This window comes from Anser brachyrhynchus, assembly GCF_964034855.1.
Source record: "Anser brachyrhynchus genome assembly, chromosome: 4".
Taxonomy (NCBI): Eukaryota; Metazoa; Chordata; class Aves; order Anseriformes; family Anatidae; genus Anser; species Anser brachyrhynchus.
Genome location: NC_137698.1, coordinates 24,597,701 through 24,621,023, shown reverse-complemented (window position 1 = coordinate 24,621,023; position 23,323 = coordinate 24,597,701). Strand labels below are relative to the sequence as shown.

The following is a 23,323-nucleotide window of genomic DNA, read 5'->3' as shown; positions in this document are numbered from 1 at the left end:
ATAAAACGCCAGAGCCCTGTGGGGACCCGGCTGTGACAGAACCGTGTGAGGGCGCCCCAACGGCTGCGCGCGGCGTCATTCCCTCCGCGGGCGCGAGCGCAGGCGCGCGGGAGAGGCGGGGCGAGGCGAGGCGCGGGGCGGTGCCGGCCGGCAGGGCGTGCTCTCGGCGGGGCCGCGCCTCTCCGTGCCGGCCGCGCGCCCCTTCCTCCGCGGCCCAAGCCAAGGCGCCGCCGCCGCCCGCCTCGTCCCAGGCCGGCGGAGCTGCCCCCTCACCCCACCCCCCCGCCCCGCTCACATCCCGCGCCTGAGCAGCGGCTGGAGCCCGGCGGGCCGAGCCGAGCGGGGAGATGAACACGGTGCTGTCCCGGGCCAACTCGCTCTTCGCCTTCTCGCTGAGCGTGATGGCGGCTCTCACCTTCGGCTGCTTCATCACCACCGCCTTCAAGGAGCGCAGCGTGCCCGTCAGCATCGCTATCTCCCGGGTCACGCTGTGAGTGCGGGGGGCCGCTAACGGCGGGGGGGGGGGGGGTGTGGTGGTAACGGCCAGGGCACGGTAACGGCCGGCTGCGGGGCCTGCCCGCGCCCCTCTCTCCCCCTCGCCGTTAACGCCGGGCCGTGGGAGCAGCCCCGCTTCCTGCCCGCTGCCCCCTGCCGCGACCAATGAGGGAGCCCCACGACGGTGTCCGCCGCCTCCCGGCCCGGGCGGAGCTCGCGGGGGGCCGGGGCCTCAAGTGGCGGGCGGGACCCGGGGCGGGCGGCCGGGGTCGGGCTGCGCCTAGGGGCGACCACCGGCAGCCTGCGGGTGCCTTGAGGCTGGGCCGTGGCTTACGCAGGGGGCTGGGTGTATGCCGGGAAGGCTCTGTGGGCTGCGGGGAGTTCATTGCACCGGAATTAACATATATATATACGTTTTAAATTACTAGTTCCCGCAGATGCTCCTTTCAGTAACATATTTTCCCTTTTTTTATGGGGTGTGGGCAAGTTGTGGAGCGGTAGGCTGACCCGGGTGGCTTGTCTTCCTGTGAAACCTACCAGGTGTGGAATATATAACACGGCATCAAAAGCGCCTTGCCCACATGACACAAGGCAAACTTGTGCCAGCGGAACTGTCTTTTTCATTTTTTTTTTCAAAGGAAACTTTGTCACAGGAAGCTTGCATCAAGTTAAGCATGGGGTTGTAGTTTCACAAGCAATTGAGCTCCCGCCACTAAAAACTGAAGGCCTCAACTCGGGTTTCTGGTGGCGTGGTCCCTTACCAGATGGGACATGAGAATAGGGTGCGCTGGACACCTTTCTGAGCTGCTCTTACTCACTGTTGAGTCAAAATGTAGGTTTGTTTTCTTACCAGGTTTGGTTTTGGTTAGTGAGTTAAAGCAGCTGATGGAGGTTTGGAGCCACCCCAAGGCAAGAGGCAGGAGCGGATGGCTGGCAGCAGCCTTTGAAAGGCAAGATGAACACAATTAAAGAGTAGGAACTGCAGTCACCTTTTGGATTGGTTTAATACCTTAAGGAAACAAACCCATACTTATAGTGGATTGAGGGTTGCAAACAGCCAAAAACTGGCATGAAAAGAGAGTGTTCTGGTGAGCTTGACAGATGTGAGGTAGCATACTAATACCTAATCTGGATGAAATTTATACTGCCAGTCCCTTCAGTGATGCGCAGATCTGATATTAATGAAAAGAAGTTGTTTTTCTTGAACTTATAAGAAGTTCTGCAGGCCCCCAGTTTAAAAAGGTGTTGATTTTTGCAAAGGGTTGGAAGTGTCTACCAAGTCTTAAAATGGTCAGTTTTGGTGGTATTTTTCTTGACTGCTGTTTCCAAAAGTTTTTTCACCGGCAACCTTTTTTTTTTTTTCCCCTCTGAGATTACTAAATGTAATTTTCATAAAATTATATTTTACTAATTTTCACAGTGGAATAAATGCAATTGATAAATTCATAATTACTGATACCTTTGTTACATGAGGAATTAGGGTTCATAGTTCATTGCCAGCCTGCTTAAGGTATTCTTGTCATAGATGGAGAGTTTGGTAAACTGATAAACTTTGATAATATGAAAATATCTGATGAGCCTCAGTGTTATTTTCCGGTTTCATTTTTTTAACGCGGTTTACTGTGGCAACGTTAGATATTTCTCAAACAGCAGATTTGTAATAAGGTTCCAAAACGGTATGGTTTTTGCAATGTAGAGAAAAGTAAGCATTTTCTTTCTACTGCTCCTTAATGACTACAGATGCCAAAGAGAATTTCTGTAAGTTGTGAGAACTGCAAACATAAACAAGGGTTTATCAGAACCTTTGGAGTGTCTTGTATGAGACTGAGCACTAGAGGCTTTTTATGTAAAGTCAATAAATATTATTGAAAATGGTTGCCAGCAGACAGCTATGCTGCTAGTTTTCCAATCAGGTTTATGTAGCTTGGGATGAGTAACGCATGCTTTGCTAAAAATGAGATGTAGTGTGGTTGAGGTACAGACAAATGCAGGTTTTTATTAACAGGCAAAAAAACCCACCTATAGGCCATTTGTATAAACTACATTGAATTCTCTGGGGGCAAGGCTTGTCATTTGAGACTGGGTCTCCAAACCTTCTGGAGGGCAGGCTTTATTTTATAATGTGGTTATATTTTAAACAAATATATTTAAAAGAAAGTAGTGGAAATGCATGAGGGAAGTATGCAATAAGAACAATGATTTATGTAAAGCGTGAGAGAGAAATAATGAGAGAAGATAATCTTGTGTTTTGTTTTATCTTAGCAAAAATGTGGAAGATTTCACTGGACCTAGAGAAAGAAGTGATCTGGGATTCGTCACATTTGACATTACTGCAGATATCCTTAATGGAAAAAGTGGTTTGAGAACATTTTGAATTGAGAACATGTTGACATTTATTTTTGTTACCGTATAATCTTCAGATATTCAGGACTTGAGGAAAACCAGCAATTTGTCTTAAAATCTAAATTTAAAGCAGCGAAAAATAGTATTTTACATAGCTAGGGCATGAAAATAGAACCTGGAGTAGTTGTTATGTAAATGACACTGGGCGAGATGTTTTCTCTCCTTTTTTATACCTACTTTTAAAATATGGTTCTGTAGGGAAGTGCAGTGCATCTAATAATGGGAAGTGCATTTTAATGCCAGGACATTATTAGCGTTAAGTGACGGTTGTATTGGTGGTTTGAGGTGTGAATTAATTGTAGGGTTTACATAACACATCGTTTGGACTGTCATACAGAATCTAGGAACTCCAGTGCAACTTTCAAATTTGCTGTGAAGCTTTTAAAATTCTGGCCACGTAATAGTTGTATACAAGGACCTGTCTTCCTCTAAAAAGACATTGCATTCCTTTACTTTCTCAGATGTTAAACTGTCAAATCTTTATTGTTTAGTAATGTGAAATTCACTGGGAAGTGTATGAGGTACTACAAAACTTACCACATTAATTTTTGACCTCTTTCTCATTACTGATACCTTTGGGCAACTTTTCATTTTGTATTTTCCTTCTTGACTTCCCTGTTAGTCTGCTTTTATTGGGAAGAGAGAGTGGTTCGTGGGTGTTCTTTGTTTTTGTTTGGGGTAGATTTTTTGAAGATAGAAGGGAATCATTCTTAGGATTTAGGATCTTGGTATTAAAATACTATTTTTCTGCAGAAATCAGTACCGAATATAAGGCATCATGCTTTACCTCAGGTGATTACACTAAGCCTTGCTTTGAATCTGGGCTTCAAGAGATTCCTGGGATTTTTTCCCATCTGCTGTTTTTTGTCACTGTGTTAGACAGGACATAGGTTTCCTCTGTGCTTCAGTTTCCCTGTTTTGGAGAATGATACACTGTGTAAGCAACCGAAACAAATACAATTCCTGAATGAACGTGAAAGCTGGATAAACAGGTTAATCAGATCTTTGCAGGTATTTGTTGCATGGGAGTGAGAGGGATTAGTTTTATCATCTGGAAGCAGGAGAGGAAAACTCCTTACAATGAGTTTTTTTTTTTCTCTGGAATTCTTATAGGTATTAAAACCAGAGACTGAAATTATTCTAAAGTTGATGAAATAGTATACAGCGTATTTTGGAACGGAACAGGGCGAGTCAGAACAGGACCTCTGGAAGAAATGTTATTATTCAAGGATTAGTCTGCAGTGTGTGGATGTTAAAGATTTCATGTTTTATTAATTTTGTTTAATGGTAGAAGTAGTTTTAAATTTAATTATAAAAATCCTGAATTAATCTTTCATGCTTGGCGTAAATAAATTTTCCAGTGTGTAGAGTTGTAAAATACAACTTTCTGATAGTTTTCTTTGGATGAAATCTGTAAAAAGATATTGGTGCATTGGCTGTCTTAACTAATGGATGCGAGTTGTTAGTCCTAGTGAGAATTAAATAAAATGACTGTTAGAAGAAAAACCTAGGGAAAGGAAAGGGGAGGAGGCGATTCTCAAAAGCTCTCTTGGGTGTGCTTAATAAATACATGGCTCCCTTTAGCAATTATTCTGGAGATCTCTCGTATGGGATTCCTTTATCTTGTTTGTTGTTCTGAGTAGATGACTAAAATATTCAAGTGAAATAGCTCCAGCTATTCTTGTGGAAACAGCACTTAATTATGTCATTCTTTCATTTCTTGCCTTTTGTTGAGTTAGAGGCTTAAAAACGTGGTTCAGACTTGGGGTGAGTGGGGAAAAAAAAAAGAAAAAATGTTCTGGATAAGTGGAGAATACTGGAGATCTGTTCTGGATACTGGAGAATAGAATAAAAGAGATGACATCTTTGTAGGTTGGAGGAATAGAAGGTTACAGTTAATCTTTATCCTCAATTAAGAGGTATCAGCAGTCACACATGGTGTGTTTTATTGCTAAATAAACAACAGACAAGTATTCAGAATATCAGCTTTATTATACTGATGGTCTCAAATGGCAGTTGTCAGTTCTTCACCATCAATCAAAATCTGGGTAGAGTTTTGTTACAGTCTAATAAACTGACTTTGTAGTAGGTAGGTAATTTGATAATTCCTGATGTCCCTTGCAATATGATAGATTCCAATCTACTGACTTCTCTAATGTTATCAGCTCTTTGAGCTCTCTACACTCTGTGAATTTTGTTTGGTTAATGCTATTATATCTTGATCCACAGTTGGATACCAGTGTTCTTTGATAGTATAAATAATAGTTTTGAAGGTATTTGCTGAAAAATCCTGTCTTGCATATTATATTTAAGATTTTACAATAGATTTTTTTTTAATTTTATAACTAGCAATAGATTATAGTTACTGATTTGTAATGTTAAATATGGAACTCTTAAATCATTAGAGGAAATAGCTGTTAGGTTTTTTTTTTTTTTTTTGTCTGATTAATGAACCCTATTGCTTTAAAGTGATGGAAGTATATGTTAGAACTCCTGGAAATGTTCCGATTTACAAATAAGATGAGGTATGTTGAAATGTAAGAACTCACTGTAATTATCATAGTCTAGATAGATCTAGTAAAAATAAAACAAGATTATGAAAGTACAATATGGTGTTTTCCTTAACGTGCATACATCTGCAGAGTATATTTGACTGGAATGTTAAACAATTGTTTCTATATTTGTCTGCAGAATATTCAACAAAAAACAATGTAAGTATGAAAAAGAAAGTTGAAGTTATTACCCATTTTGTACTGCAACTATTTTTAACATTCCGAAGTTCTGCTGGGAAGAGTTAAGGCACCAGTATTTCCTACTGGCTTGGACTGTTTTCACTGGCGTTTATGGTTATTATTTTCTTGACAGTTTAACTGCAGGCTTGGAAGTTCAAAAGCTGATGAAACTTAACTTGCTATGTGTCTAGCAAACAGTGAAAAATGTAACACCTGCGTCGCTGTTCACTTAGAATGGTGGAATGTGGCATTTTCACCTGTTTGTGCTGTCTGTTTTACTTTTCCCTAACTTTGCAGTTGACTGCTGTTAGAGATATAGGGGCCTTTGGTTTGGCCAGATGTAGTGAGTCTTTTGTTCTTCGGTTACATAAATGTTTGCCCAGATCAGCTACTGTAGCCTCATTTGTTATCTCATCCGATTTCTCAAAATAATTGGTCTTGTTTCATCCTTTAAATTGGTTGCTACTGGTGCTTCACTTTGGATAGCTTTTTTCCACTGGTTTGAAAGGAACTGTGTAGAACAGCCTATGGAAGTTAACTTTAATCAACTACCATATGGTAACACTGAATGCTGGTTTAATCTAGTATAGTTATATTGAAAGGATATAGTGAAGGCTTTTTTATCTGGCTACATAAAACTATTTTTACACTATTTTTTTTTAATATGCTAGTTGTTTTATAAATGCTGGTGGGTTTTTAGGTATTTTTATTAGAGACCGGAACTTCATTGTTTTGCTTCGTCTTTTAGTTTTGGTTGTGTTTTGTTTTGTTTTGTTTTTTTAACTTAAATCACCAGCTCTCATAAATATTGAGAAATATTTTGTCTAAATTGGGCTGTATGGCGCTAAACAAGACTGTAAGGATACCCATGTATCATTCTTACTATGCGACTACTTAGAAGAGCAGTATTTCAAATACTTCAGAATGTGGATCCATCTTTTAATGTGTCGATACAACTCTTTGAATTATGCTTGCAATTCATGCAGAGATTTTTTCCATTGAAGTCAGTAAGAATGTTAAGTACCTGGACAGTGTAGCTCTATTTGTCTTTTGTTTGAGAGAAAGTCTAAATGCCACCTTAGATTAGAAACAAGTTTTGCAATTGAAAAGGAACACCCATCATACTTTGTAAGTCTTTGAAATCTTCAGACTTTTTAAAATAGCATTGTCATGTCGTATCAAGCTGTTCTTTGTTGTTCTGTTTATTGTGCTGCATTTCAGTGTGTAGTAGTACTAGTTTTCCCATCGGTCAATCATTTTTATTAAGTTAGTTGTATGAATTGGAAATGTAATTCCAAGGTTTTTAGGTGGATAATGCCTTGAAAATTCAGTGACTGGAAGTGCTTTGGTAAGTTACCTTGCTGACTTAATCATAATTTTTTTAGGCTCTGAACCAAGTGGTCCTTTGGGACAAGATCATGTTGAGAGGAGATAATCCAAGACTGTTCTTAAAAGACATGAAGTCGAAGTACTTTTTCTTTGATGATGGAAATGGTCTCAAGTAAGTAAATCCTATTTTTTTTTTAACCCTGACATCTTGATTTTTTTGCATTTTTTATGTATTTGTATTGCTGTGTTAAGGTAACTATATTCTATCAGTCTATTGTGTCTTCATAGTTTAAGTGTTGGGATACCATGTATCCCAAGATCGTCATCTGCTTCTGTAGACTAGAAAACAAACTGCTTCCAATATTCTTGTTGGTCTGTAGAACTGGTTCTGTGCTGCCCTAAATTCTAAAGGAGTTGAATAATAGTAACAAATAAAAATAAAACCAAAAAGAGTCTTATCCAGAAAATAGATAATATTTCATGAAGTAACTACATGAAATCAAAAAGCCTGTTGTTTCTGGACCAGGAAGACTATTTGTATCCCAAATAAATTAATGTTAGTATTTGTTAATTAAAGTAGTTAACTTCAGTACTTATGCTGATGTTCTTTTGTTGCTTTTGCAGGGGAAACAGGAACGTCACTTTGACTCTCTCCTGGAATGTTGTACCAAATGCCGGCATTCTACCTCTTGTGACAGGGTCAGGACATGTGTCTGTACCTTTCCCAGATACCTATGAAACAACAAAAAGTTATTAAATTATAATACTGAAGCAACATATTTTTATACTTGTATATTGTGAATAAATTTTATTGCAATTTCTTCTCACATCCCATGCCACCCTCCAGTGAAAGGTACTTAATTTCCTCAGGTCTAACAGCATAGGAAAAGGAAATAAAAGTTCAATTTTTTTTATTAATAAAACATTGAAGCTGAAACTTAAAGGAAAGGTAAATTATGAAGTAATGGTTTTGGGGGGAAAACTGAGGAATTTTTTTTTTCTTGGCCATCTGGGTATAAATCTATCTTTCTTTTAAATAAACATTTTTACGCCAGAAACTAGTCTTACTGTTTTTTTGAGGTACTGTGATAGTTATTTTGTCTGTATAGAACTCAAATACATTGACTGGAATGAAATTTCTGTGAGTGCCTGGAAGTTTAGTTTTAGAACATTTCTGCTAAATGCATGCTTGGCACGTTGCAGTGAGGTAACCTTGGCCCTTTCTAGGACTGCCAAGAGCTATTTTGAAAAATGATAGATCATTGTAGTCAGACTATAGGTCTTGTTTTGAGTGTCATTGATGTAGCGCATTTGCAATTCTGTATTATAAAGTATTTTAATAACTTTATAATACAGATAATGCAGCTATTCTTATTGGAAGAATAAAAATAAATCTCAGTGTGATAAGCTTAAGTCAATAAGGGAAATAGAAGCTTTATTTGAACATTTTTGTTAATTTTTATTGGGATCTGCTCAGCAAGAAAAATGAGCACACTGGTTCTGAAGAGGACTGGGACAACTAATATTAGAGGGGCCCTTCATAGCAAGGAACGAGACAGATGTTCTCCAAAACAGTCTGGGAAAACATCTAAGAAATATGAGATTTCCTATGGGAACAGAAATTTAGGCAGATTTACTAGCTTATATGAGTGTAAGGGTACCTGTAAGCCCACCTGGACTTTTATCAACCACGAAAGATAGTGAGTAGCAGTTTCAGGCACAACCTCTGCCGCAACAGTTGTGGCCTCTCACTGGTACATGCACATCCTGCTCTGCGTCCTTCCACAGCTGTGGGCACAAATGCTGAGAGGACAGAAAGAAAAACACGGGGTATCAGGATTGTCTTTTGGCAATAAAGGTGGTTTATACTGATCAAATAGTGTTTCTTGCTCATCAGGTATCCAAGAGAAAGAGCGCTTGCCATTGTTGCCTTCCTGACATGGTTACTAATGTCATGTGTATATTCAAACAATGTACGGTGTAAATTAATTTATTGCCAAACAGGAAATGTTCTGGATGCGTTGGAGATTTTCAAAAAGAGCAAATAATCTGAAATTAAAGAAATTTTTTACTACTGTAAATCATGGAAAAATGATTAGAAGGGCATTGTGTCAAACATCTAGAGGTATAGATGCAAAACACTGAAAACTGAAAAAAGACCAATAGATAGTGGTTCACCAATAGATGAACACAGAATTATGTCTAGATAGAAAAATGGATGTTGACTTCAATTTGCTTGACTTTTTAAGCAATGCTGAAACTGGAAGACTGAAATCAAAAAGACTTGTACCGTGTGCAATATTTAGACAAGCTACGTGGATCTAAAATTGCATGTAAATGCTGCCTCTTACCAGTAAGGTGATCTGTGATGAGATGGCTGCAAGTAGGGAGAAACTTCCCATAGGAGAGGCTGTCTTTGACAAGCCTGCCGTTCTATAGCATTAATTTAATTCTGAAAGATGTAATGTCCATCATCAGAAAGGAAATGAAATACTCTAGAAGGAGATAATTGATCTTTGACCCTAAAACTGTACTAATTAGACCTTGTTCTTTGTCTCCATCTGCTTTTTTTCACCACCAGGGGGAGGAGGGAGGCCTGACTAAAGGGGGCCATGACATTTTTACATTTTTTAAAAATTGCTGAACTGGAGACATTAAGTGAAGTGTTCAGCACTTTCGTATGTTTCCTAAGATGGCTTATGTGGTTATTTTAATACTCTGCAATTGTAGTCATGCTTTATAAAGCAGCTGATTGCTAAATGTGACGCTTTTTAGCTAAAGAAAAAAAAATGGAAGGCTGTTAGGTGGAATTCTGTTCTTCTAGTGTTCCATATTGAGAGTTTGCTGAAGGTCATAGTATGGTATTGTTGATTTGGGGTACAGATACCATCCCTCAGAGCTACTGTTGGAGTAGGGGACCCTGGAATGGCTTGGAGCACTGTCAGTCTGGAGGGGATTCAGTTCATGGCTGGAGTGATCTTAGATCCTCTCTAACGCAAACCAAAATTCAACAGAGAGGTTGGATGTGTTGTTCTGCGATCTCACCTTTAATTTTACGCTGCAGAAGCTATATTGCTGTAATTTAACAAGCCAGCTAATTGCACCTGCTGACATTAGGACACTATTTGCATACAATTACTACAGGATTCATTTCTGCAGAAAATGCTGTTTTGGGTATCAATGGGACCTAAAAAAAAAAGAGAGGAAGTTGGAGCCACAAATAACACAGTGCAAATAGTACATTCCAGGTAAAGGGTAGCTACTAAGTGGGGCTTATTTCTTCTGGTCCATAGAGGGACTACAGATGACCCCTGGGTATGAGGACAGATGAACAGTGATGTGTTCTGTTACGACTTTCAGGGAAAGCGGTGTTTGTACTGAAAATAACACCCTTTTAAAAAGCAGAAAAAGCAAAACCAAAGCAGGAAAGAACTAATGAGCGTACCTCCTGGATTTAAGGTAAAAAGTAGTGTGACAGGGTACTTTCACAATATTTCCACCACTGGAAATGACTTAACTTTTGTTTGCTGCTTTTGGCTGCAAGGGAAAGTGGTCTCCTCCTTTGCTGGGAGCTGACCCAAGAGCTGGCTGATCTTGAAGAGACCAGCTTGCTCTTTAAAAAGGAACTTTTAATATTTATGAAGTATCCCCAACTGACTATTTACTTGGACTATAAGTAGGTATATTCTCTGTTGACATAACAATCATAGAGCTCTTAAAAAAAAAAAAATCCAGAAACTGCTTTGTCTTTTAACAAGCAAACATTTTGGTTTTGAAGTGTGAAAAATAAAAACTATTTTTACAGTGCTATTTTAGGACAATTTTTCATTTGTACCCACCAAGCTTAAATGAATTTTACTTCTCTGAACTAGTGCTGTATTCCACAGATTAGCATAATCAGCACTCTGAGATACATCCTGTTTTTAACATGCTTTGATATAAAATCTGTTAAAAAAAAAAAAACTATTATAGAGAATTTAATACAGTCATAGAGAAGAAAAAGAAGTCTTTTTAAAGATAATTGGGCAAAATAGTGGGGGGATTTTTTCCTTTTAGTTTTGTTTTTAATTGAGAAATAAGTGTTGGTTGGTTGGTTTATCCACAGATTATTTTCCTGAAATGTTTACTGAAACTTATTTCTTGTGGCTTGGCATTCAACCACATCACTGTATGCCTTTGGCAGCACTTGTCCAATGAATGTAAAGGCTGTCTATGAAAGAGATGTTTTAACTTCAGAGACAAGGACCCACAGTCAGAAAACATTGGAGAGAAATCTGCCTTTGTTTCTGAAAAATGGTATATTCCTGCCAGCAGACAGTAGCAGAATTTTGAGATACCAGAATTGTAACTTCAAGCATGATGCCTGCAGCTTTTCTAGCCTTTTTAGGTCATTGCAGTGTTTGAGGTAAGCACTTGTTGGGGCTGAAGAAGAAACCACCACTCCTGAGTTTATGCTCAAGTTCTCAGAGGCAAGAACTTGGGTTTGTCCTGAGGGAAAGGTCACCATAGATGAAAACTTAAATGGCACAGTAAGTGCTTGCTCAGCCACCAAGAGGAACAGGATGCTCCCTGTTCCCTTCTTGGTTCAGGGAGTAAGGAGGCAAATTCCTCAGTTGGTCTCTTCAAGGCCTTTCAAAAAGCCAAATGACTACAGTATTTTGTTGTGATAATTCTCGAACCATTTCTAAAAAGAACCCTTTTTAGGGAAACAAATGGCCTGTGGTTCATCTTGTCTCTTCTGATGCATCTTATAAAAAGAAGCAACTAGCAGCTGATTGTTCTCTTAGATGCATTACTAACTAAATAACACTGGTTTATGTAGCGATGTGTACAAAATATCTATTCCCAAGCAACCAATTTACTTAATGTGAAAGTGCTTGAAACCCCTTTGTAGGAAATTTAAACCAAACCCACACCCAATGCATTTCAGATAGCAATTTATTGAGGTGCTGGAGACAGTTCTTGTCTAAGGCCAAAAAAAAAGTGAACTCTTGCAGTAGCTTGGATTTCTATTTAATGATTAGAGCATGCAGCATGAAACGGAAAGCACTATGTGCATGAAAGGAAAATAACTATTTAGAATATCTATTTAAACCTCTACTGCCCTGCACGTACAGTCTTATTTATGGATCCGCAGTATAGATACTGAAAATAGAAGGACATGTAGAATATAAATTAGTAGTCATTGTTTACTTTTTTTAATAACTTCCTTCTGAACAATGAAGATAAAGCTGGTTGTTAAATTGCTTAACAGCCAGATTCAAATAGAGTTCCTGCATTATTTTTGGATTACATACAGAAAATATTATCTCTCTAGAAAGGATTTTAAAGGACGTTTTGCAGAGGCAGTTCTATAAAATGAAAAAAAAATGATAACAAAAATTGCAGGAGCAATTGCATTCTGAATTTGTCTCAGAAACTACATAAAAAGTAAATATTTGAAACTCTTTTGAATTGGAAGGATGCTATTCCAGTTTATATGGCTTCTTCATTTTGGAAGAAATTTGTGCTTCCAGCTGCATTTCCTGATGTTTTTCTGAACCTGCACTTTCTTAGAGAGATGAAGTTATGTTAAAGTAGGCATACCATTGTTAAGCTTTCTTATCCCCTTAATATAGTGTCAAACTAATAGTCCTTTTACACAAAATAATATTTAGTTTATCCACAAAAAATTAATTTGTTTTTATTTACCTGGATGGATAACTAGATCCTTTTCTTTCTCTCTCTTTTTTTTTTTTTTAATTTTACTCCAACATTGTTGCATTTCTGATATCTAATAGGTGATAGAGGAAATAGTGAAATTCTAATTCCTCTACGTATAAAGTATTAAGGAACAACAACAACAGAAAACAACTACACTCTGAATCAGTCTAACATTATCCAGAATTAAAAGACATTTGATTAAAAAAAAATAAAAATGGAGCCAACTGTAGCGTTAAGAAGAAATTTCAAAACTCAGAAGTAGTCAAAGCCATTTAACCATTTAACCTCGTGTCCTTTCCTCCCTCCCCCAGGCTCCATGCTGATGAGGCCCACCAAAGCCACCTGTAACTCTCAGGTGTGGTGTAATCAGCTGCATGCCCAGGTTAGCAGTGCCCCAGGCTGCCAGTACTGAAAAGATAGCTCATACTCCTTAAAATCACAACTGTTAGAAATTGATTAGAAAGAATGTGTTTATTCCCAGCACTAGAGGCTGGTGAGAGTGAACAAGCATTTTTGTAATTTTGAGACATATTTATATTATGTCCTTAACATTGGTAACAGTAATTGTCATATATTTTGCAGTGGTAATTCCAAGTCTTTTACAATAATTATCTGTACTTATTTCCACAGACAGGCTGGCATTCTGAAGCCATATCAGCACTGCTTTTGCAAGTGACCATCTCAAAATTACCATGAAGCCCTTTCTAGAATAGTCTCTGGTGTGCGACCAACCTCCTGCAATATTTGCACCACCTGGCTTCACAGGTGCTTGCTGGGTGTAATTACCTAGGGGTAACTGATGAGGGCTCCCTTCGCAGAACCAGGCTTTGGACAGCACGTGTAGGCTTTTGCTTCTGTGGTGCTACAGGGAGAACAGGTATGGTCTTATTAATTTGATCTAACACCTTGCTCAGGGGTTTCTTCTTGTTGTTAGAGAGGTGGTGTTGTTCTGTTGTTTGTTCTTTTCCAAGTGGTAGCTATGGTCTTGGGTGTTTGTTCTGGGGGGTGAAGGAGGTGGGTTTGGCATGCAGGAGAGGTTTCAGAGTGAAGTGATGTAAGCTACTATGAGAAAAATTAGTTTGTATGTGGCTATAGAAGATTGGGAAATGAATATGGGACTTCATTGTAAGAAATATTTCTCGTTAAGAATGACTTGTATTAGATGTAATGAAGTAGTTGACAAGTCAGGAAGAGAGAAGAGTTTTTTTTCATGTAAGGTAGCAATTGAAGATGGAACTCGTTTAACTGTGGTTGGGAAGCCACAGTGATGAGGTTGGTTGTGGCTGCTTAAGTGTGTTTTTCACCACCACCACCCCCCTCTTTATTTCTGAAAGGTAATTTCTTTCTTTTACTATATATTGTTGGAATCACAGTGAGACATATTAAGGGACACTCATGCTTGCAGTCTGGTTGTATATGTGGCAATGTCCAATGCTGGTATTCCTCTCTCTTTAGGTTTTCTATTTATTTACTTAATTATTTTACATTTGTAAATGTTAAGATTCATTGGTAAAGTGACTTGTAAAACTTAAAAGTGTTATTAAATTACTTTAAATTATAGATTTCATCAGATATGTTATCTGAGTTTCCTGTAAGGAGTATCTGATTTCTCAAGTTCTGATCCACTTCCAGATGACAAATGAACTTTGCTTCATTATAAACTCTCAGTATTCTCAAGTCTCCTAAATAGAGTATCTTATCAGAACTTGTCTTTTCAAAGGTGATCAAAAACAACAGAGTTTGTGTATTTACTCATAGTAGCATCCCTAGAAACAGTGAAGACTATCAGGCTATCCTGACTGAAATAAAACTTTTGACCCTGCCTTCTGTGATATTAACGAGTCATGGAGGAAAAGATCATTAAAGGGGAAAATACCTGAAGATAAGTGTAAAACTATTTGGAAGATAGTACAAAAGTAGTAACTACAAGGGTTTCACTATCGAACTAGAAGACTACAATGGGCTTTGTGTTTTAAAGGACTTTTTTCCTCTTCTGAAACTTGTGTTACTCACTACTCATTAACAGTAGGGATGATAGAATAGGAATTATGCATTCAGAGATTATGCTAAGAGTAGAAAGTTGTAATTGTTCTGAGAGCAAAAGTAGTTAGTAAATCATATTAAATAAATCTTATGTGTTTTTCTCTAGAAAACTTACAGGTGGGTTACTTTGTAAGTGCTTTAAGTGCTTTTTGACAATGGACTCTAACTCAACTTGAAGTGCAGAAGAGGAATTCATTTTTTTTTTTTATGGGGGGGGGGGTGTTTTTGTTTTATTTTTACAAAATGTTTAAGAGTACCTTGAGTTGTAGGTCTTGACATACATAATACTTTACTGTATGTGGGAAGAAAAATAAGTGTCACATCTCCTCAGAGTAGATGGTGGTAGAATGTGTTTTCTTAAAATATTTGTTTGAATATTTAGTCTTAACTTTCCCCCTCACCCATTAAGAAGAACTTTCCAAAGTTATCACACATTTTCTAGGAAGGTATCTCTCCAGAACTCTTTCTGAAAATAACTTATGCCAATATCTATCTGGGATGATTTCTCTCCAGAACTCTTTCTGAAAATAACTTATGCCAATATCTATCTGGGATGATTTCTATCTAATGGTTCTTGCCTCTGGGAAAAGTGATGATGTAGATTAAATCGTTCCATTGAGAGTACCCAACTTTTGTGCTTCTCTCATGGGTTTTGATAAAGACGGCGTTCCCTACCCATATTGCACTGTGTAAGCCATTGATGTGGGCACCAGCATCCCACTTCTACCCTGAGATGAGTGTAGCAATGGGAGTGTAGCAGTTGAAGCCATGTCTTCCTTGTCATGATGGTAGGGCAGCAATTTGTTTATGCATCTAAAGGTTTCAGAGGGAAAGACTGTATGGTTACAAGTTAGCATTTATACAATCTTATTAATGTAAATGAAACTACCCCAACTGACCTGAGCATATGAATTGATCCTCCAGGTAGTATATTCATGTTCACAGAGCAAGGATTCCAGGTAACTCTGTTTCAAAAGTTAAAATTGCAGGCTGTCATGAAGGGTAAGACAGCAGTTTCTTGAAATTGAAGTTGGGTCCCAAAATTTTGGTGGCTTAGTTGCCAGAGCTGAGACAAGAGATTCATTGACTCTTCAGATGCTTGTGGTGGATGTGACTTTGTAAAATGCTTCAGGAATGCAGTCTTAATTACTGCATACAATCTTAGGAACATACAGCTGGTAGAAACAGCTCTAAACACAGAAAAATTACAATCAATCTCTAACTAAAGTACTGTTATTTTGTTGTTCTTTGGGATAGCTAGGAAAAAGGAAAGGTAGGGGAACGGTTGCCAAGAGGACACTTTTAATGTTGATGGTTTTATTGCTTTCTAGATTTAAAAAATTATGCACATGCCAAAACAGAATGTAATATCAGATAACAAAAATAAGATGTTTTATGAAGTACTTGTGATTGACCATTTATCCTTAATTTCCCTCATCCTATTCAATTAATCTTTATTAGAAATCTAGGCATTAATGTCTTGAGCAACTGATTAAATGAATGACTTAGAGATGACTGGCTATTTTTATAGCCTTTGTGATATTTAATGATAAACTGTTAATTTATTGCTCAGTAGGATTATGCTATATATATATTTTTTTTTACAATTAATGCAAGTTTATTGTATTTAATTTAATTTTGTTGCTTGTAGGTATCCCATTGCATAAATGCATGCAATTTAAGTACATGTGCAATTGTGTCCGCATAATCTAAAGTACAGATCAGAAACTGGATTTTAGTTGAACAGCTTAATGCGGTAGTAGACCTGGAATGAGTAGGAAGTGTTCCAAATACTTCTTTCGAAAGATGTTCAAGCACTTTTTGCCAATAATTATGTTTTAAAGGAACTTTCTGATCTCAAGCTGAAAGTGGCTGGGAAATTTGCTACATGCAACTTAGCATATGTCACTGAAACCATTTGTTCAGTACAGGCAGAAATTCACATAGATGAGACCAGTAAATAGTTTATACCTTTCATAATTGTGGAGTTTCACCAGTGGATTTGGATCTAAGAAATGCATTGCTTATAATTGCTAGAAGTCCGTGAAGATGGATGAAATAATAATTCTGAATGGCTCCAAGTAAAATAGTGCTATGTCTTGGGAAAAGGCCACACTAATCAATCATTCTTTGATGCTCTGGCATCTAGAATTGCCACCTTTCTGTCAAAATTGAAAAGAAAAAAAATCTAGAAAGTAAGTCAGGCCCTTAACGCTGGGCCAAAGTCCATAATCACTTTTATTCCATATTTGTAGAACAGCTATATGGCAGGGTGTAAAGTTATTTTTGCAAGGAAGCAAAGCACGTTTTTCAAACTTGGAGAGTCTAAAACCAGAAGTCTGTGCTGTTTCAAGAATGTGCTGCCGCTTAGCTTTAGAATTAAAAATAACATCTTTGACCAAGATAAAGAACATGTTTGTGGGTTTTAATGTCATTTGCATTCCTACAAGCTGATTTTTAATGCATTTCCTTGCTATATAAATAAACATTAGTATCCTTTTATTGTTAAAAAAGTAAGTTTTAAAAGCTTAACCAATGAGAAATACTGGCAAAGGAACTCCATACTACATTATTCCAGATTAATGGTGAACTATGCGATGTCTGAAGTCTCGGAGGTAAAAAGGATTGCAGATTTAACATTCTTTGTTATCTTTAAATAGACGGCTTTTGTTCTTGCAAGCACTTAAACCTGCCATTTGGATATTTATATAAAAAGTTATTGAGACTTGGTGACATAAAAGCATATATGTATTGTCTTTGACTTGGTGAATAGTCAGACCTATTATTTTTTCCTGTTCCCCATTTTTATCTTATCAATGAGAAATTTGAAAAGCAGCTGTTGACTTCTTGAAAATGGGCAGTAGGCCACTCCTTAAAGGTAGATAATTTCATGTAGGACCTCATCAGTGTTCATCAAAGTCAGTGAGTATCCTAAGATGAAGAATATCTATGCTTTCCTGGATACTTGGCATGGCAACTACACGTTAAGTTCATTACTTATGTTTCTTTTGTTTTATGCTCTTGTTATCCTGTCAGGATAAAGAAATGTTTAAGTACTATAAAAGAATCAGACATTTTAGTGGTAAATGAAAGTTCTACGTTACTTTTCTTTATTTTACGTATATAAGTGGATTGGTTATCAACTAAGAGTTAGGCCATCAATTGGTTCAGAGACAGTGTGGACTTTTTCTCTGCTGACTTAGCCCTCTAACACATTGTTGGCTATACTTGCTGAACCTGTGGAGGCAAAGGGAGAGCAAGAAATTTGATTCATCCTTTAGCATTCATAAACATGTATGAGGGTGGAGTAAGATCATGAGGAAATCAGTTATTTCTTCTGCCAGAAGAGATGAAGATGTGTGATAATATTTGTTTAAGCAGGTGTATAAGAGCTTCATCTCAGTGCCTGCACAAAAAGGATTGTGGCTTTCAAATCTGCTTGGTGAGCAGCTGAGGACTGTCAGTGGAGCAAGAACCCCCAGTGCTACCTGGGGATTAATGAGAGACTCGTTACTTCATATAGTTAAAATCTGAATTTTGGTACATCTTTTTTTTTCTTCTCTCCAAAAAGTAAATGAACTGTTATCCTTTCACTGAGACCCAATAACTGCATATGTGTATCTACAGCTCAGTGTCATATTTTAAAGAGATCTCAAGAGAATTTTAGCAATGTGATTTTGGTGCTGCTTATATGTCTGGGGAATCAGTTTCAAACAACAAGATTTGTCTGCCCTATTCTATGCAATGTATCACAAAATTAAAATAATAACAATAATAAAGGGCTGGAAGTTACTAAGAAGCTAGAGCATATATAAACGACTGACTTGTCACCTCCAGGAAAGCACAGACTTTTTTTTTTGTGAAGCAATGGTCTGCTACTCTTCAACAATTTTAAAATTCATCTCTCTGTTTTGGTTGTTATCCTCCTTTTTCCTCCTGCCGAAGAGAATTGCAGATGCTTTTAGTTCAGAAAACTTACATGTACTTGATATTAAATTCAAGGTGCTTTTGTGCTGTCTTTTTGGCAGAATTGTAGCAAACTATAGCTTTCACATTGCGCGCCTTCAGAATGGTACATTATGACATAGAGATTGAGCAGATGTTCTACAGGATTGTTTTCTTTGGTATAGAGATTCAAAAAGAAAATAAAAATGAGTGGAGGCAGTATATTTTTCTCTTTTAAAAAAAAATATATACTTCATTTCATTTGGCTTATGGTGATGCTTCTGCAAGGCAAGAAAAAATCTTGACAAGTAACTTTTTTGTTTTGTTTTTGAAAGATCAGTTTTCATGGCTGAAAGGGTTCTGTTATTTGATATCCATAATGGTCAGTTGTTAAATTTGGAAGTTCTGAATTTTGCTGGGTTTTTTTCCCTTTTTAAGCTTTTTTTTTTTTTCAAGCAGCATTTTGTTTTTGATGTATGTATTAAAGAATTTATGGAATGTTTTACGCTTTCCCCTTTTCATTTATATATTTTTCTGTTTCTCATGTTTTCTGGCTGTTGGCTTCTTTTAATGCACAGTTTCTAAATTATGTTTTATCAGGACATGGTGTTATACAGTTGCTTCATAAAATCACAGGGCAATCCCAATACTTTTTTTAAAAAGAACTGTGTCTTTTCACCCTTTCATGAATGGTAAAATACTGAAAATCTTCACTTTATCAGTTTATCAGCTTTGGGGCATTCCTCTTTTGTTACGTTTTCTACTGCGGTATCCTTCATTTTCTCCCATGTATTTGCTGGCTTCTAAGAAGCCTGCTTAAATAAAGGCACACTTGATAGTTTTTGTCACAATAGGGACTTTTCTAGGTCTGTATCTTAGTGGGCATTCCTGCAGTCCTGCTGGTTCAGTTAGCAAGTATATTTTTTTTCATAGCATGACTGAAATATTACAGAACAGTGTAGAAATAGCTTTCTAAAAATGTTCAGTCTAAACAAAGAAGTACAATAGCATAGGCAGTTCTAGTGTTAATTTATTAGAAGTAATGTGCACAAAAAATATGTTGGCAAAACTTTTCTTTTGAGGATTGGATTTGATCACTCCTGCAGGAAAAGTTTGTAAGAAAGTCTAAGACACTCACTATCTTATGTCTAACAAATAAAAGTAGTTGAGATGCAGTTCAGTTTTGAAAATACATTGTGACTGTAATAATTTAAATCTTTTCTTGTTTGAATAATGTTTATATTCTAAAGCAACTTCCTTAATCTAATGGCTAAAGAGTTTGATTCAACATTCTCCAGTTTATATAATTACCAGCAGATGTCAGGCATTCACTTTACAAAACAACTGAGCTCAAAAAGTGTCCATATTCACAGAAGGATATAAAAGCCTTTCATTTTAAATTTAGGTACACAGCAGTAGTGTGCAGCTTCTCACCTGTTAGTTGTGAGAGAGTTTAAGTTAATAGTGACTTTTCTTGGGGTGTGTTTTCTCTTTTCTCTTACGTGTTAAACAGTGGTAGGCTCGATCTTAATGTGACATTTCTGAATATTTGGCATATTTATAATGGCATATGTAACATGGGAAAAATATTTGTGTGCACATGTACATAAACTATATTTTTGCATTTGTATTCTCTACCCACTGAGTGTTTGGTGATATTTAAGACAGTGCTGTTTAGTTTAACCCTGGAACTTAATTCAGAATCTGTTGCAAATGAAAGAATCTTTATAGTTAAAGCCTATTCCTGGAGTTAAGACACAGTGATATTATTTTTCGCTCTTCTGTAGATCTCTCACAGACCAAAGAAGAAGCTACAAATGACAAAACTATGGTTCAGAGTTTAAAAATATATAGGAGCAATAGTTGACTGCCTCACAAGCACCTTGAAACCTAATTTATTGTGAATGAAAATAAAATTTATCAACTTTGAACTAGGGATAAAGAATTGCTGTGTGGAGTGACAAGACCAGACAGCATCATTTGACCTGTTTTTTTGATGGTCCACTGTTTTTATGAACAGCTTTGAGGCAATTTTCAATGCATTTTTAACTGCCTGTTAAATGTTTCCTGAAAGAAACAAAATAAAAATATTTTTCCTAAATATCTGGATGGTGGAGCACAAATGGCTGTCCTTTGAAGCTAGGTGGTATTTCTCTACTGATAACCATACTGACCCCATTCCTTAAGGTAAAGGTCTATGTGCTGAGCATCTGCCAATGCTAAGTGGGAACAGCTGCTTCCCCAAAAGACAAGACACAATTCACTTGCTAGTGGTGCAGCATCAAGAGTCTCAAAGCGATAAGATTCACCATGAAATGAGAACTGCTGCCTTGGCAGTTCCCACCGTATTAAACCACTGTTGAACAATCACTGTTTTTATCCTCTCCATACCAAACTTTAACTGCTACAAATAAGAAGGAACAAAATAACTGGCATAAGAAAATATTATACTTTATATGAAAAAAAAAAAGAGGGAGGACTGTATATTCAGCTCTTCTGTACCTGTTCTAGAAAGCTGAGTTTTCATTTCTCATGTACAAGCACTAGGAAGGCCTTTTTGGTCAAAAACAAAATGGAAAGACAACGACTAGATCTGCTACAACTAGGCATTAGTAGTGTTCATAATGTACTTTGAAAGTGCAACAATAGAGCTAAGCACAGATGAAATATGATATAGTATGACCTTCTGCAAAGTTGACAAACTTGGAAGGAAATCTTACATGCCTCCTCCACATAATACATTTTGGCTCAAGAGCAGATGCTCCTGTAGCATGCAGTAAGTGGTGGGGAATAATTTACTGATGAATACAATTTTGCTCTGAACAAGTAAAGCATAGCTACTCTCACATCATGCAAAGAGAATCAGTTTGGGTCTGCTTAAAACCATGCTTCACGGAATCACAGAACAATTGGGGTTGAAGGGATCTCTGGGTCCAACCCTCCTGTTGAAGCAGGGCAACCCAGAGCAAGTTGCCCAGGACCATGTCCAGGTGGCTTTTGAGGATCTCCAAGGAGGGAGAGTTCACAACCTCTCTGTCAGCCTGTGCCGGTGCTTCATCATCTGTGCAATAAAGAAGTGCTTGCTGGTGTTCTGAGGGAACCTCCTCTGTTCCAGTTTGTGTCTGCCTGTCAGTTTCTGATACTCAGTGTTACATTCTTGTGACTGACAGCATGGTTATGTTTGCATATCTTTCCCTTGGACCTCAGTCATTTCTGAACTGCTGGAAGCTCAACCAAATGTTTACCTTCAGTCACTGAGTCCAAAGCCTGAAAACAAGTTGGCCAAAGGACATCCCACCCTGCCAACACGCACAAAATAACTTCTGGCAAAGAGCAGTATTTCATAGATTGTTTGGAACAAGTAATGCATTAACAGACAAAAAAAAAAAAACCAGTAACACTGTCATCCAATTAATGTGTGTAAACTATGACAGGCGCTTTGGAAATGTCCTCTATTCATGGGAGTATTCGCTATAAACCTGTCACAAGAGTGGCCGGAGGCACTGCAGTGAAATCTGCCCAGGCTGGGGTGCACACCCCTGGGCTTGTAAGGCTGAGGGGAGGGAGCATGCCGGGGTTACTGCCAGGTTGGAGTTGACTCTGACTCTCCAGCACTTTTATTGCTTTAGCAAGATGGAGCTGAAGCAGCTTCTTCTGCTCGCTGCTGTTGTGGGCATTTTGCAGTGCATCAGCACGACAAGCCTGGGGCACGGTGGCACAGCTGGCCTGTGGGACCGACTTCTGCCCAAGACAAGGCTGTAACCAGCTGTGGGGGTGTGTTGCTGTTCTTCAGCCCACGCCCATTCATTTTTGGCTCAGATCTGGCTTTTCCACTTAGCCTCAAGAGTCGTATGTTCATAGTTTTGAGAGTAGTGGTATTGATCGAAGCGGTGGCATGTTAAGAGATGGCACCAGGAAAAGGTTCACTTTTAAATAGAAAACATGTAAAAAAGCACATAACTGTACAGTGCATTAGCAGTATGGTCTCTAGTCATACAAATAGTCCTGTTTTAATCTCTTTCAAAGGAGAAAATACTAGCTTCTATTTCCTACTGATATAAAGGTATTTTTTATTAGCAATAGTACAATGTACCAATGAGACTTCTGAAGACCTAATGAAGAAAATCCAGTTACACAGTGAAAAATATTCTAAAATGGCCCAATTAATAAAATTTCCTATGTTATTAAGTTACATTAATGGTTCAAATAATCTGTTATTAACACCCTCTAACACACTGAGCAAGGTTTCATTTGAGAGTGCTTGAGGTTACCAGCACATCAGCACAAAACATCCTTGCAGTATGTCACTAGATGGCACTCTTACATGCAGTTCTAGGGGGCCTTTTTTTTTTTTTTTTTTTTTTTTTTTTTTTTTTTTTTTTTGTTAAGAGCACCAGCAAGTTTTTAACACTGAGAGAAAACAGCTTTTGGGACAGTTTTCATGGAGAAGTGCAGAAAACGAGAAAAGAGTGAACCCGAAGACAGGGCTGTTTCCTAAAAACTGTGTATTTAAGTTCCCCAAAACAGACACATGTTAACAATGCTTGCCGTCAGTCAGTTGTGTTTGAGGACTACCAGTAGATAGCGTGAAATAGAAGTTGCGCGAGGTATTTATGCAGTTTGTGTCACAGTGCTCCTTCATGAAAAGGCAGATTGAAAGATCTTAGCATCTG

At 37.8% G+C, this 23,323-nt stretch overlaps 1 protein-coding gene across 1 annotated transcript; it reads left to right on the top strand.

Annotated features, from left to right (window-relative positions):
- The first annotated feature begins 149 nt into the window (after positions 1-149).
- SPCS3 (signal peptidase complex subunit 3) lies at positions 150-8,017 on the top strand. The gene is made up of 5 exons (XM_080590485.1): positions 150-490; positions 2,758-2,833; positions 5,535-5,609; positions 7,016-7,131; positions 7,584-8,017. The coding sequence occupies exons 1-5, from the start codon at positions 348-350 to the stop codon at positions 7,714-7,716; spliced, it is 543 nt and encodes a 180-aa protein (XP_080446611.1). The 5' UTR covers positions 150-347; the 3' UTR covers positions 7,717-8,017.
- Positions 8,018-23,323: the final 15,306 nt, after the last annotated feature.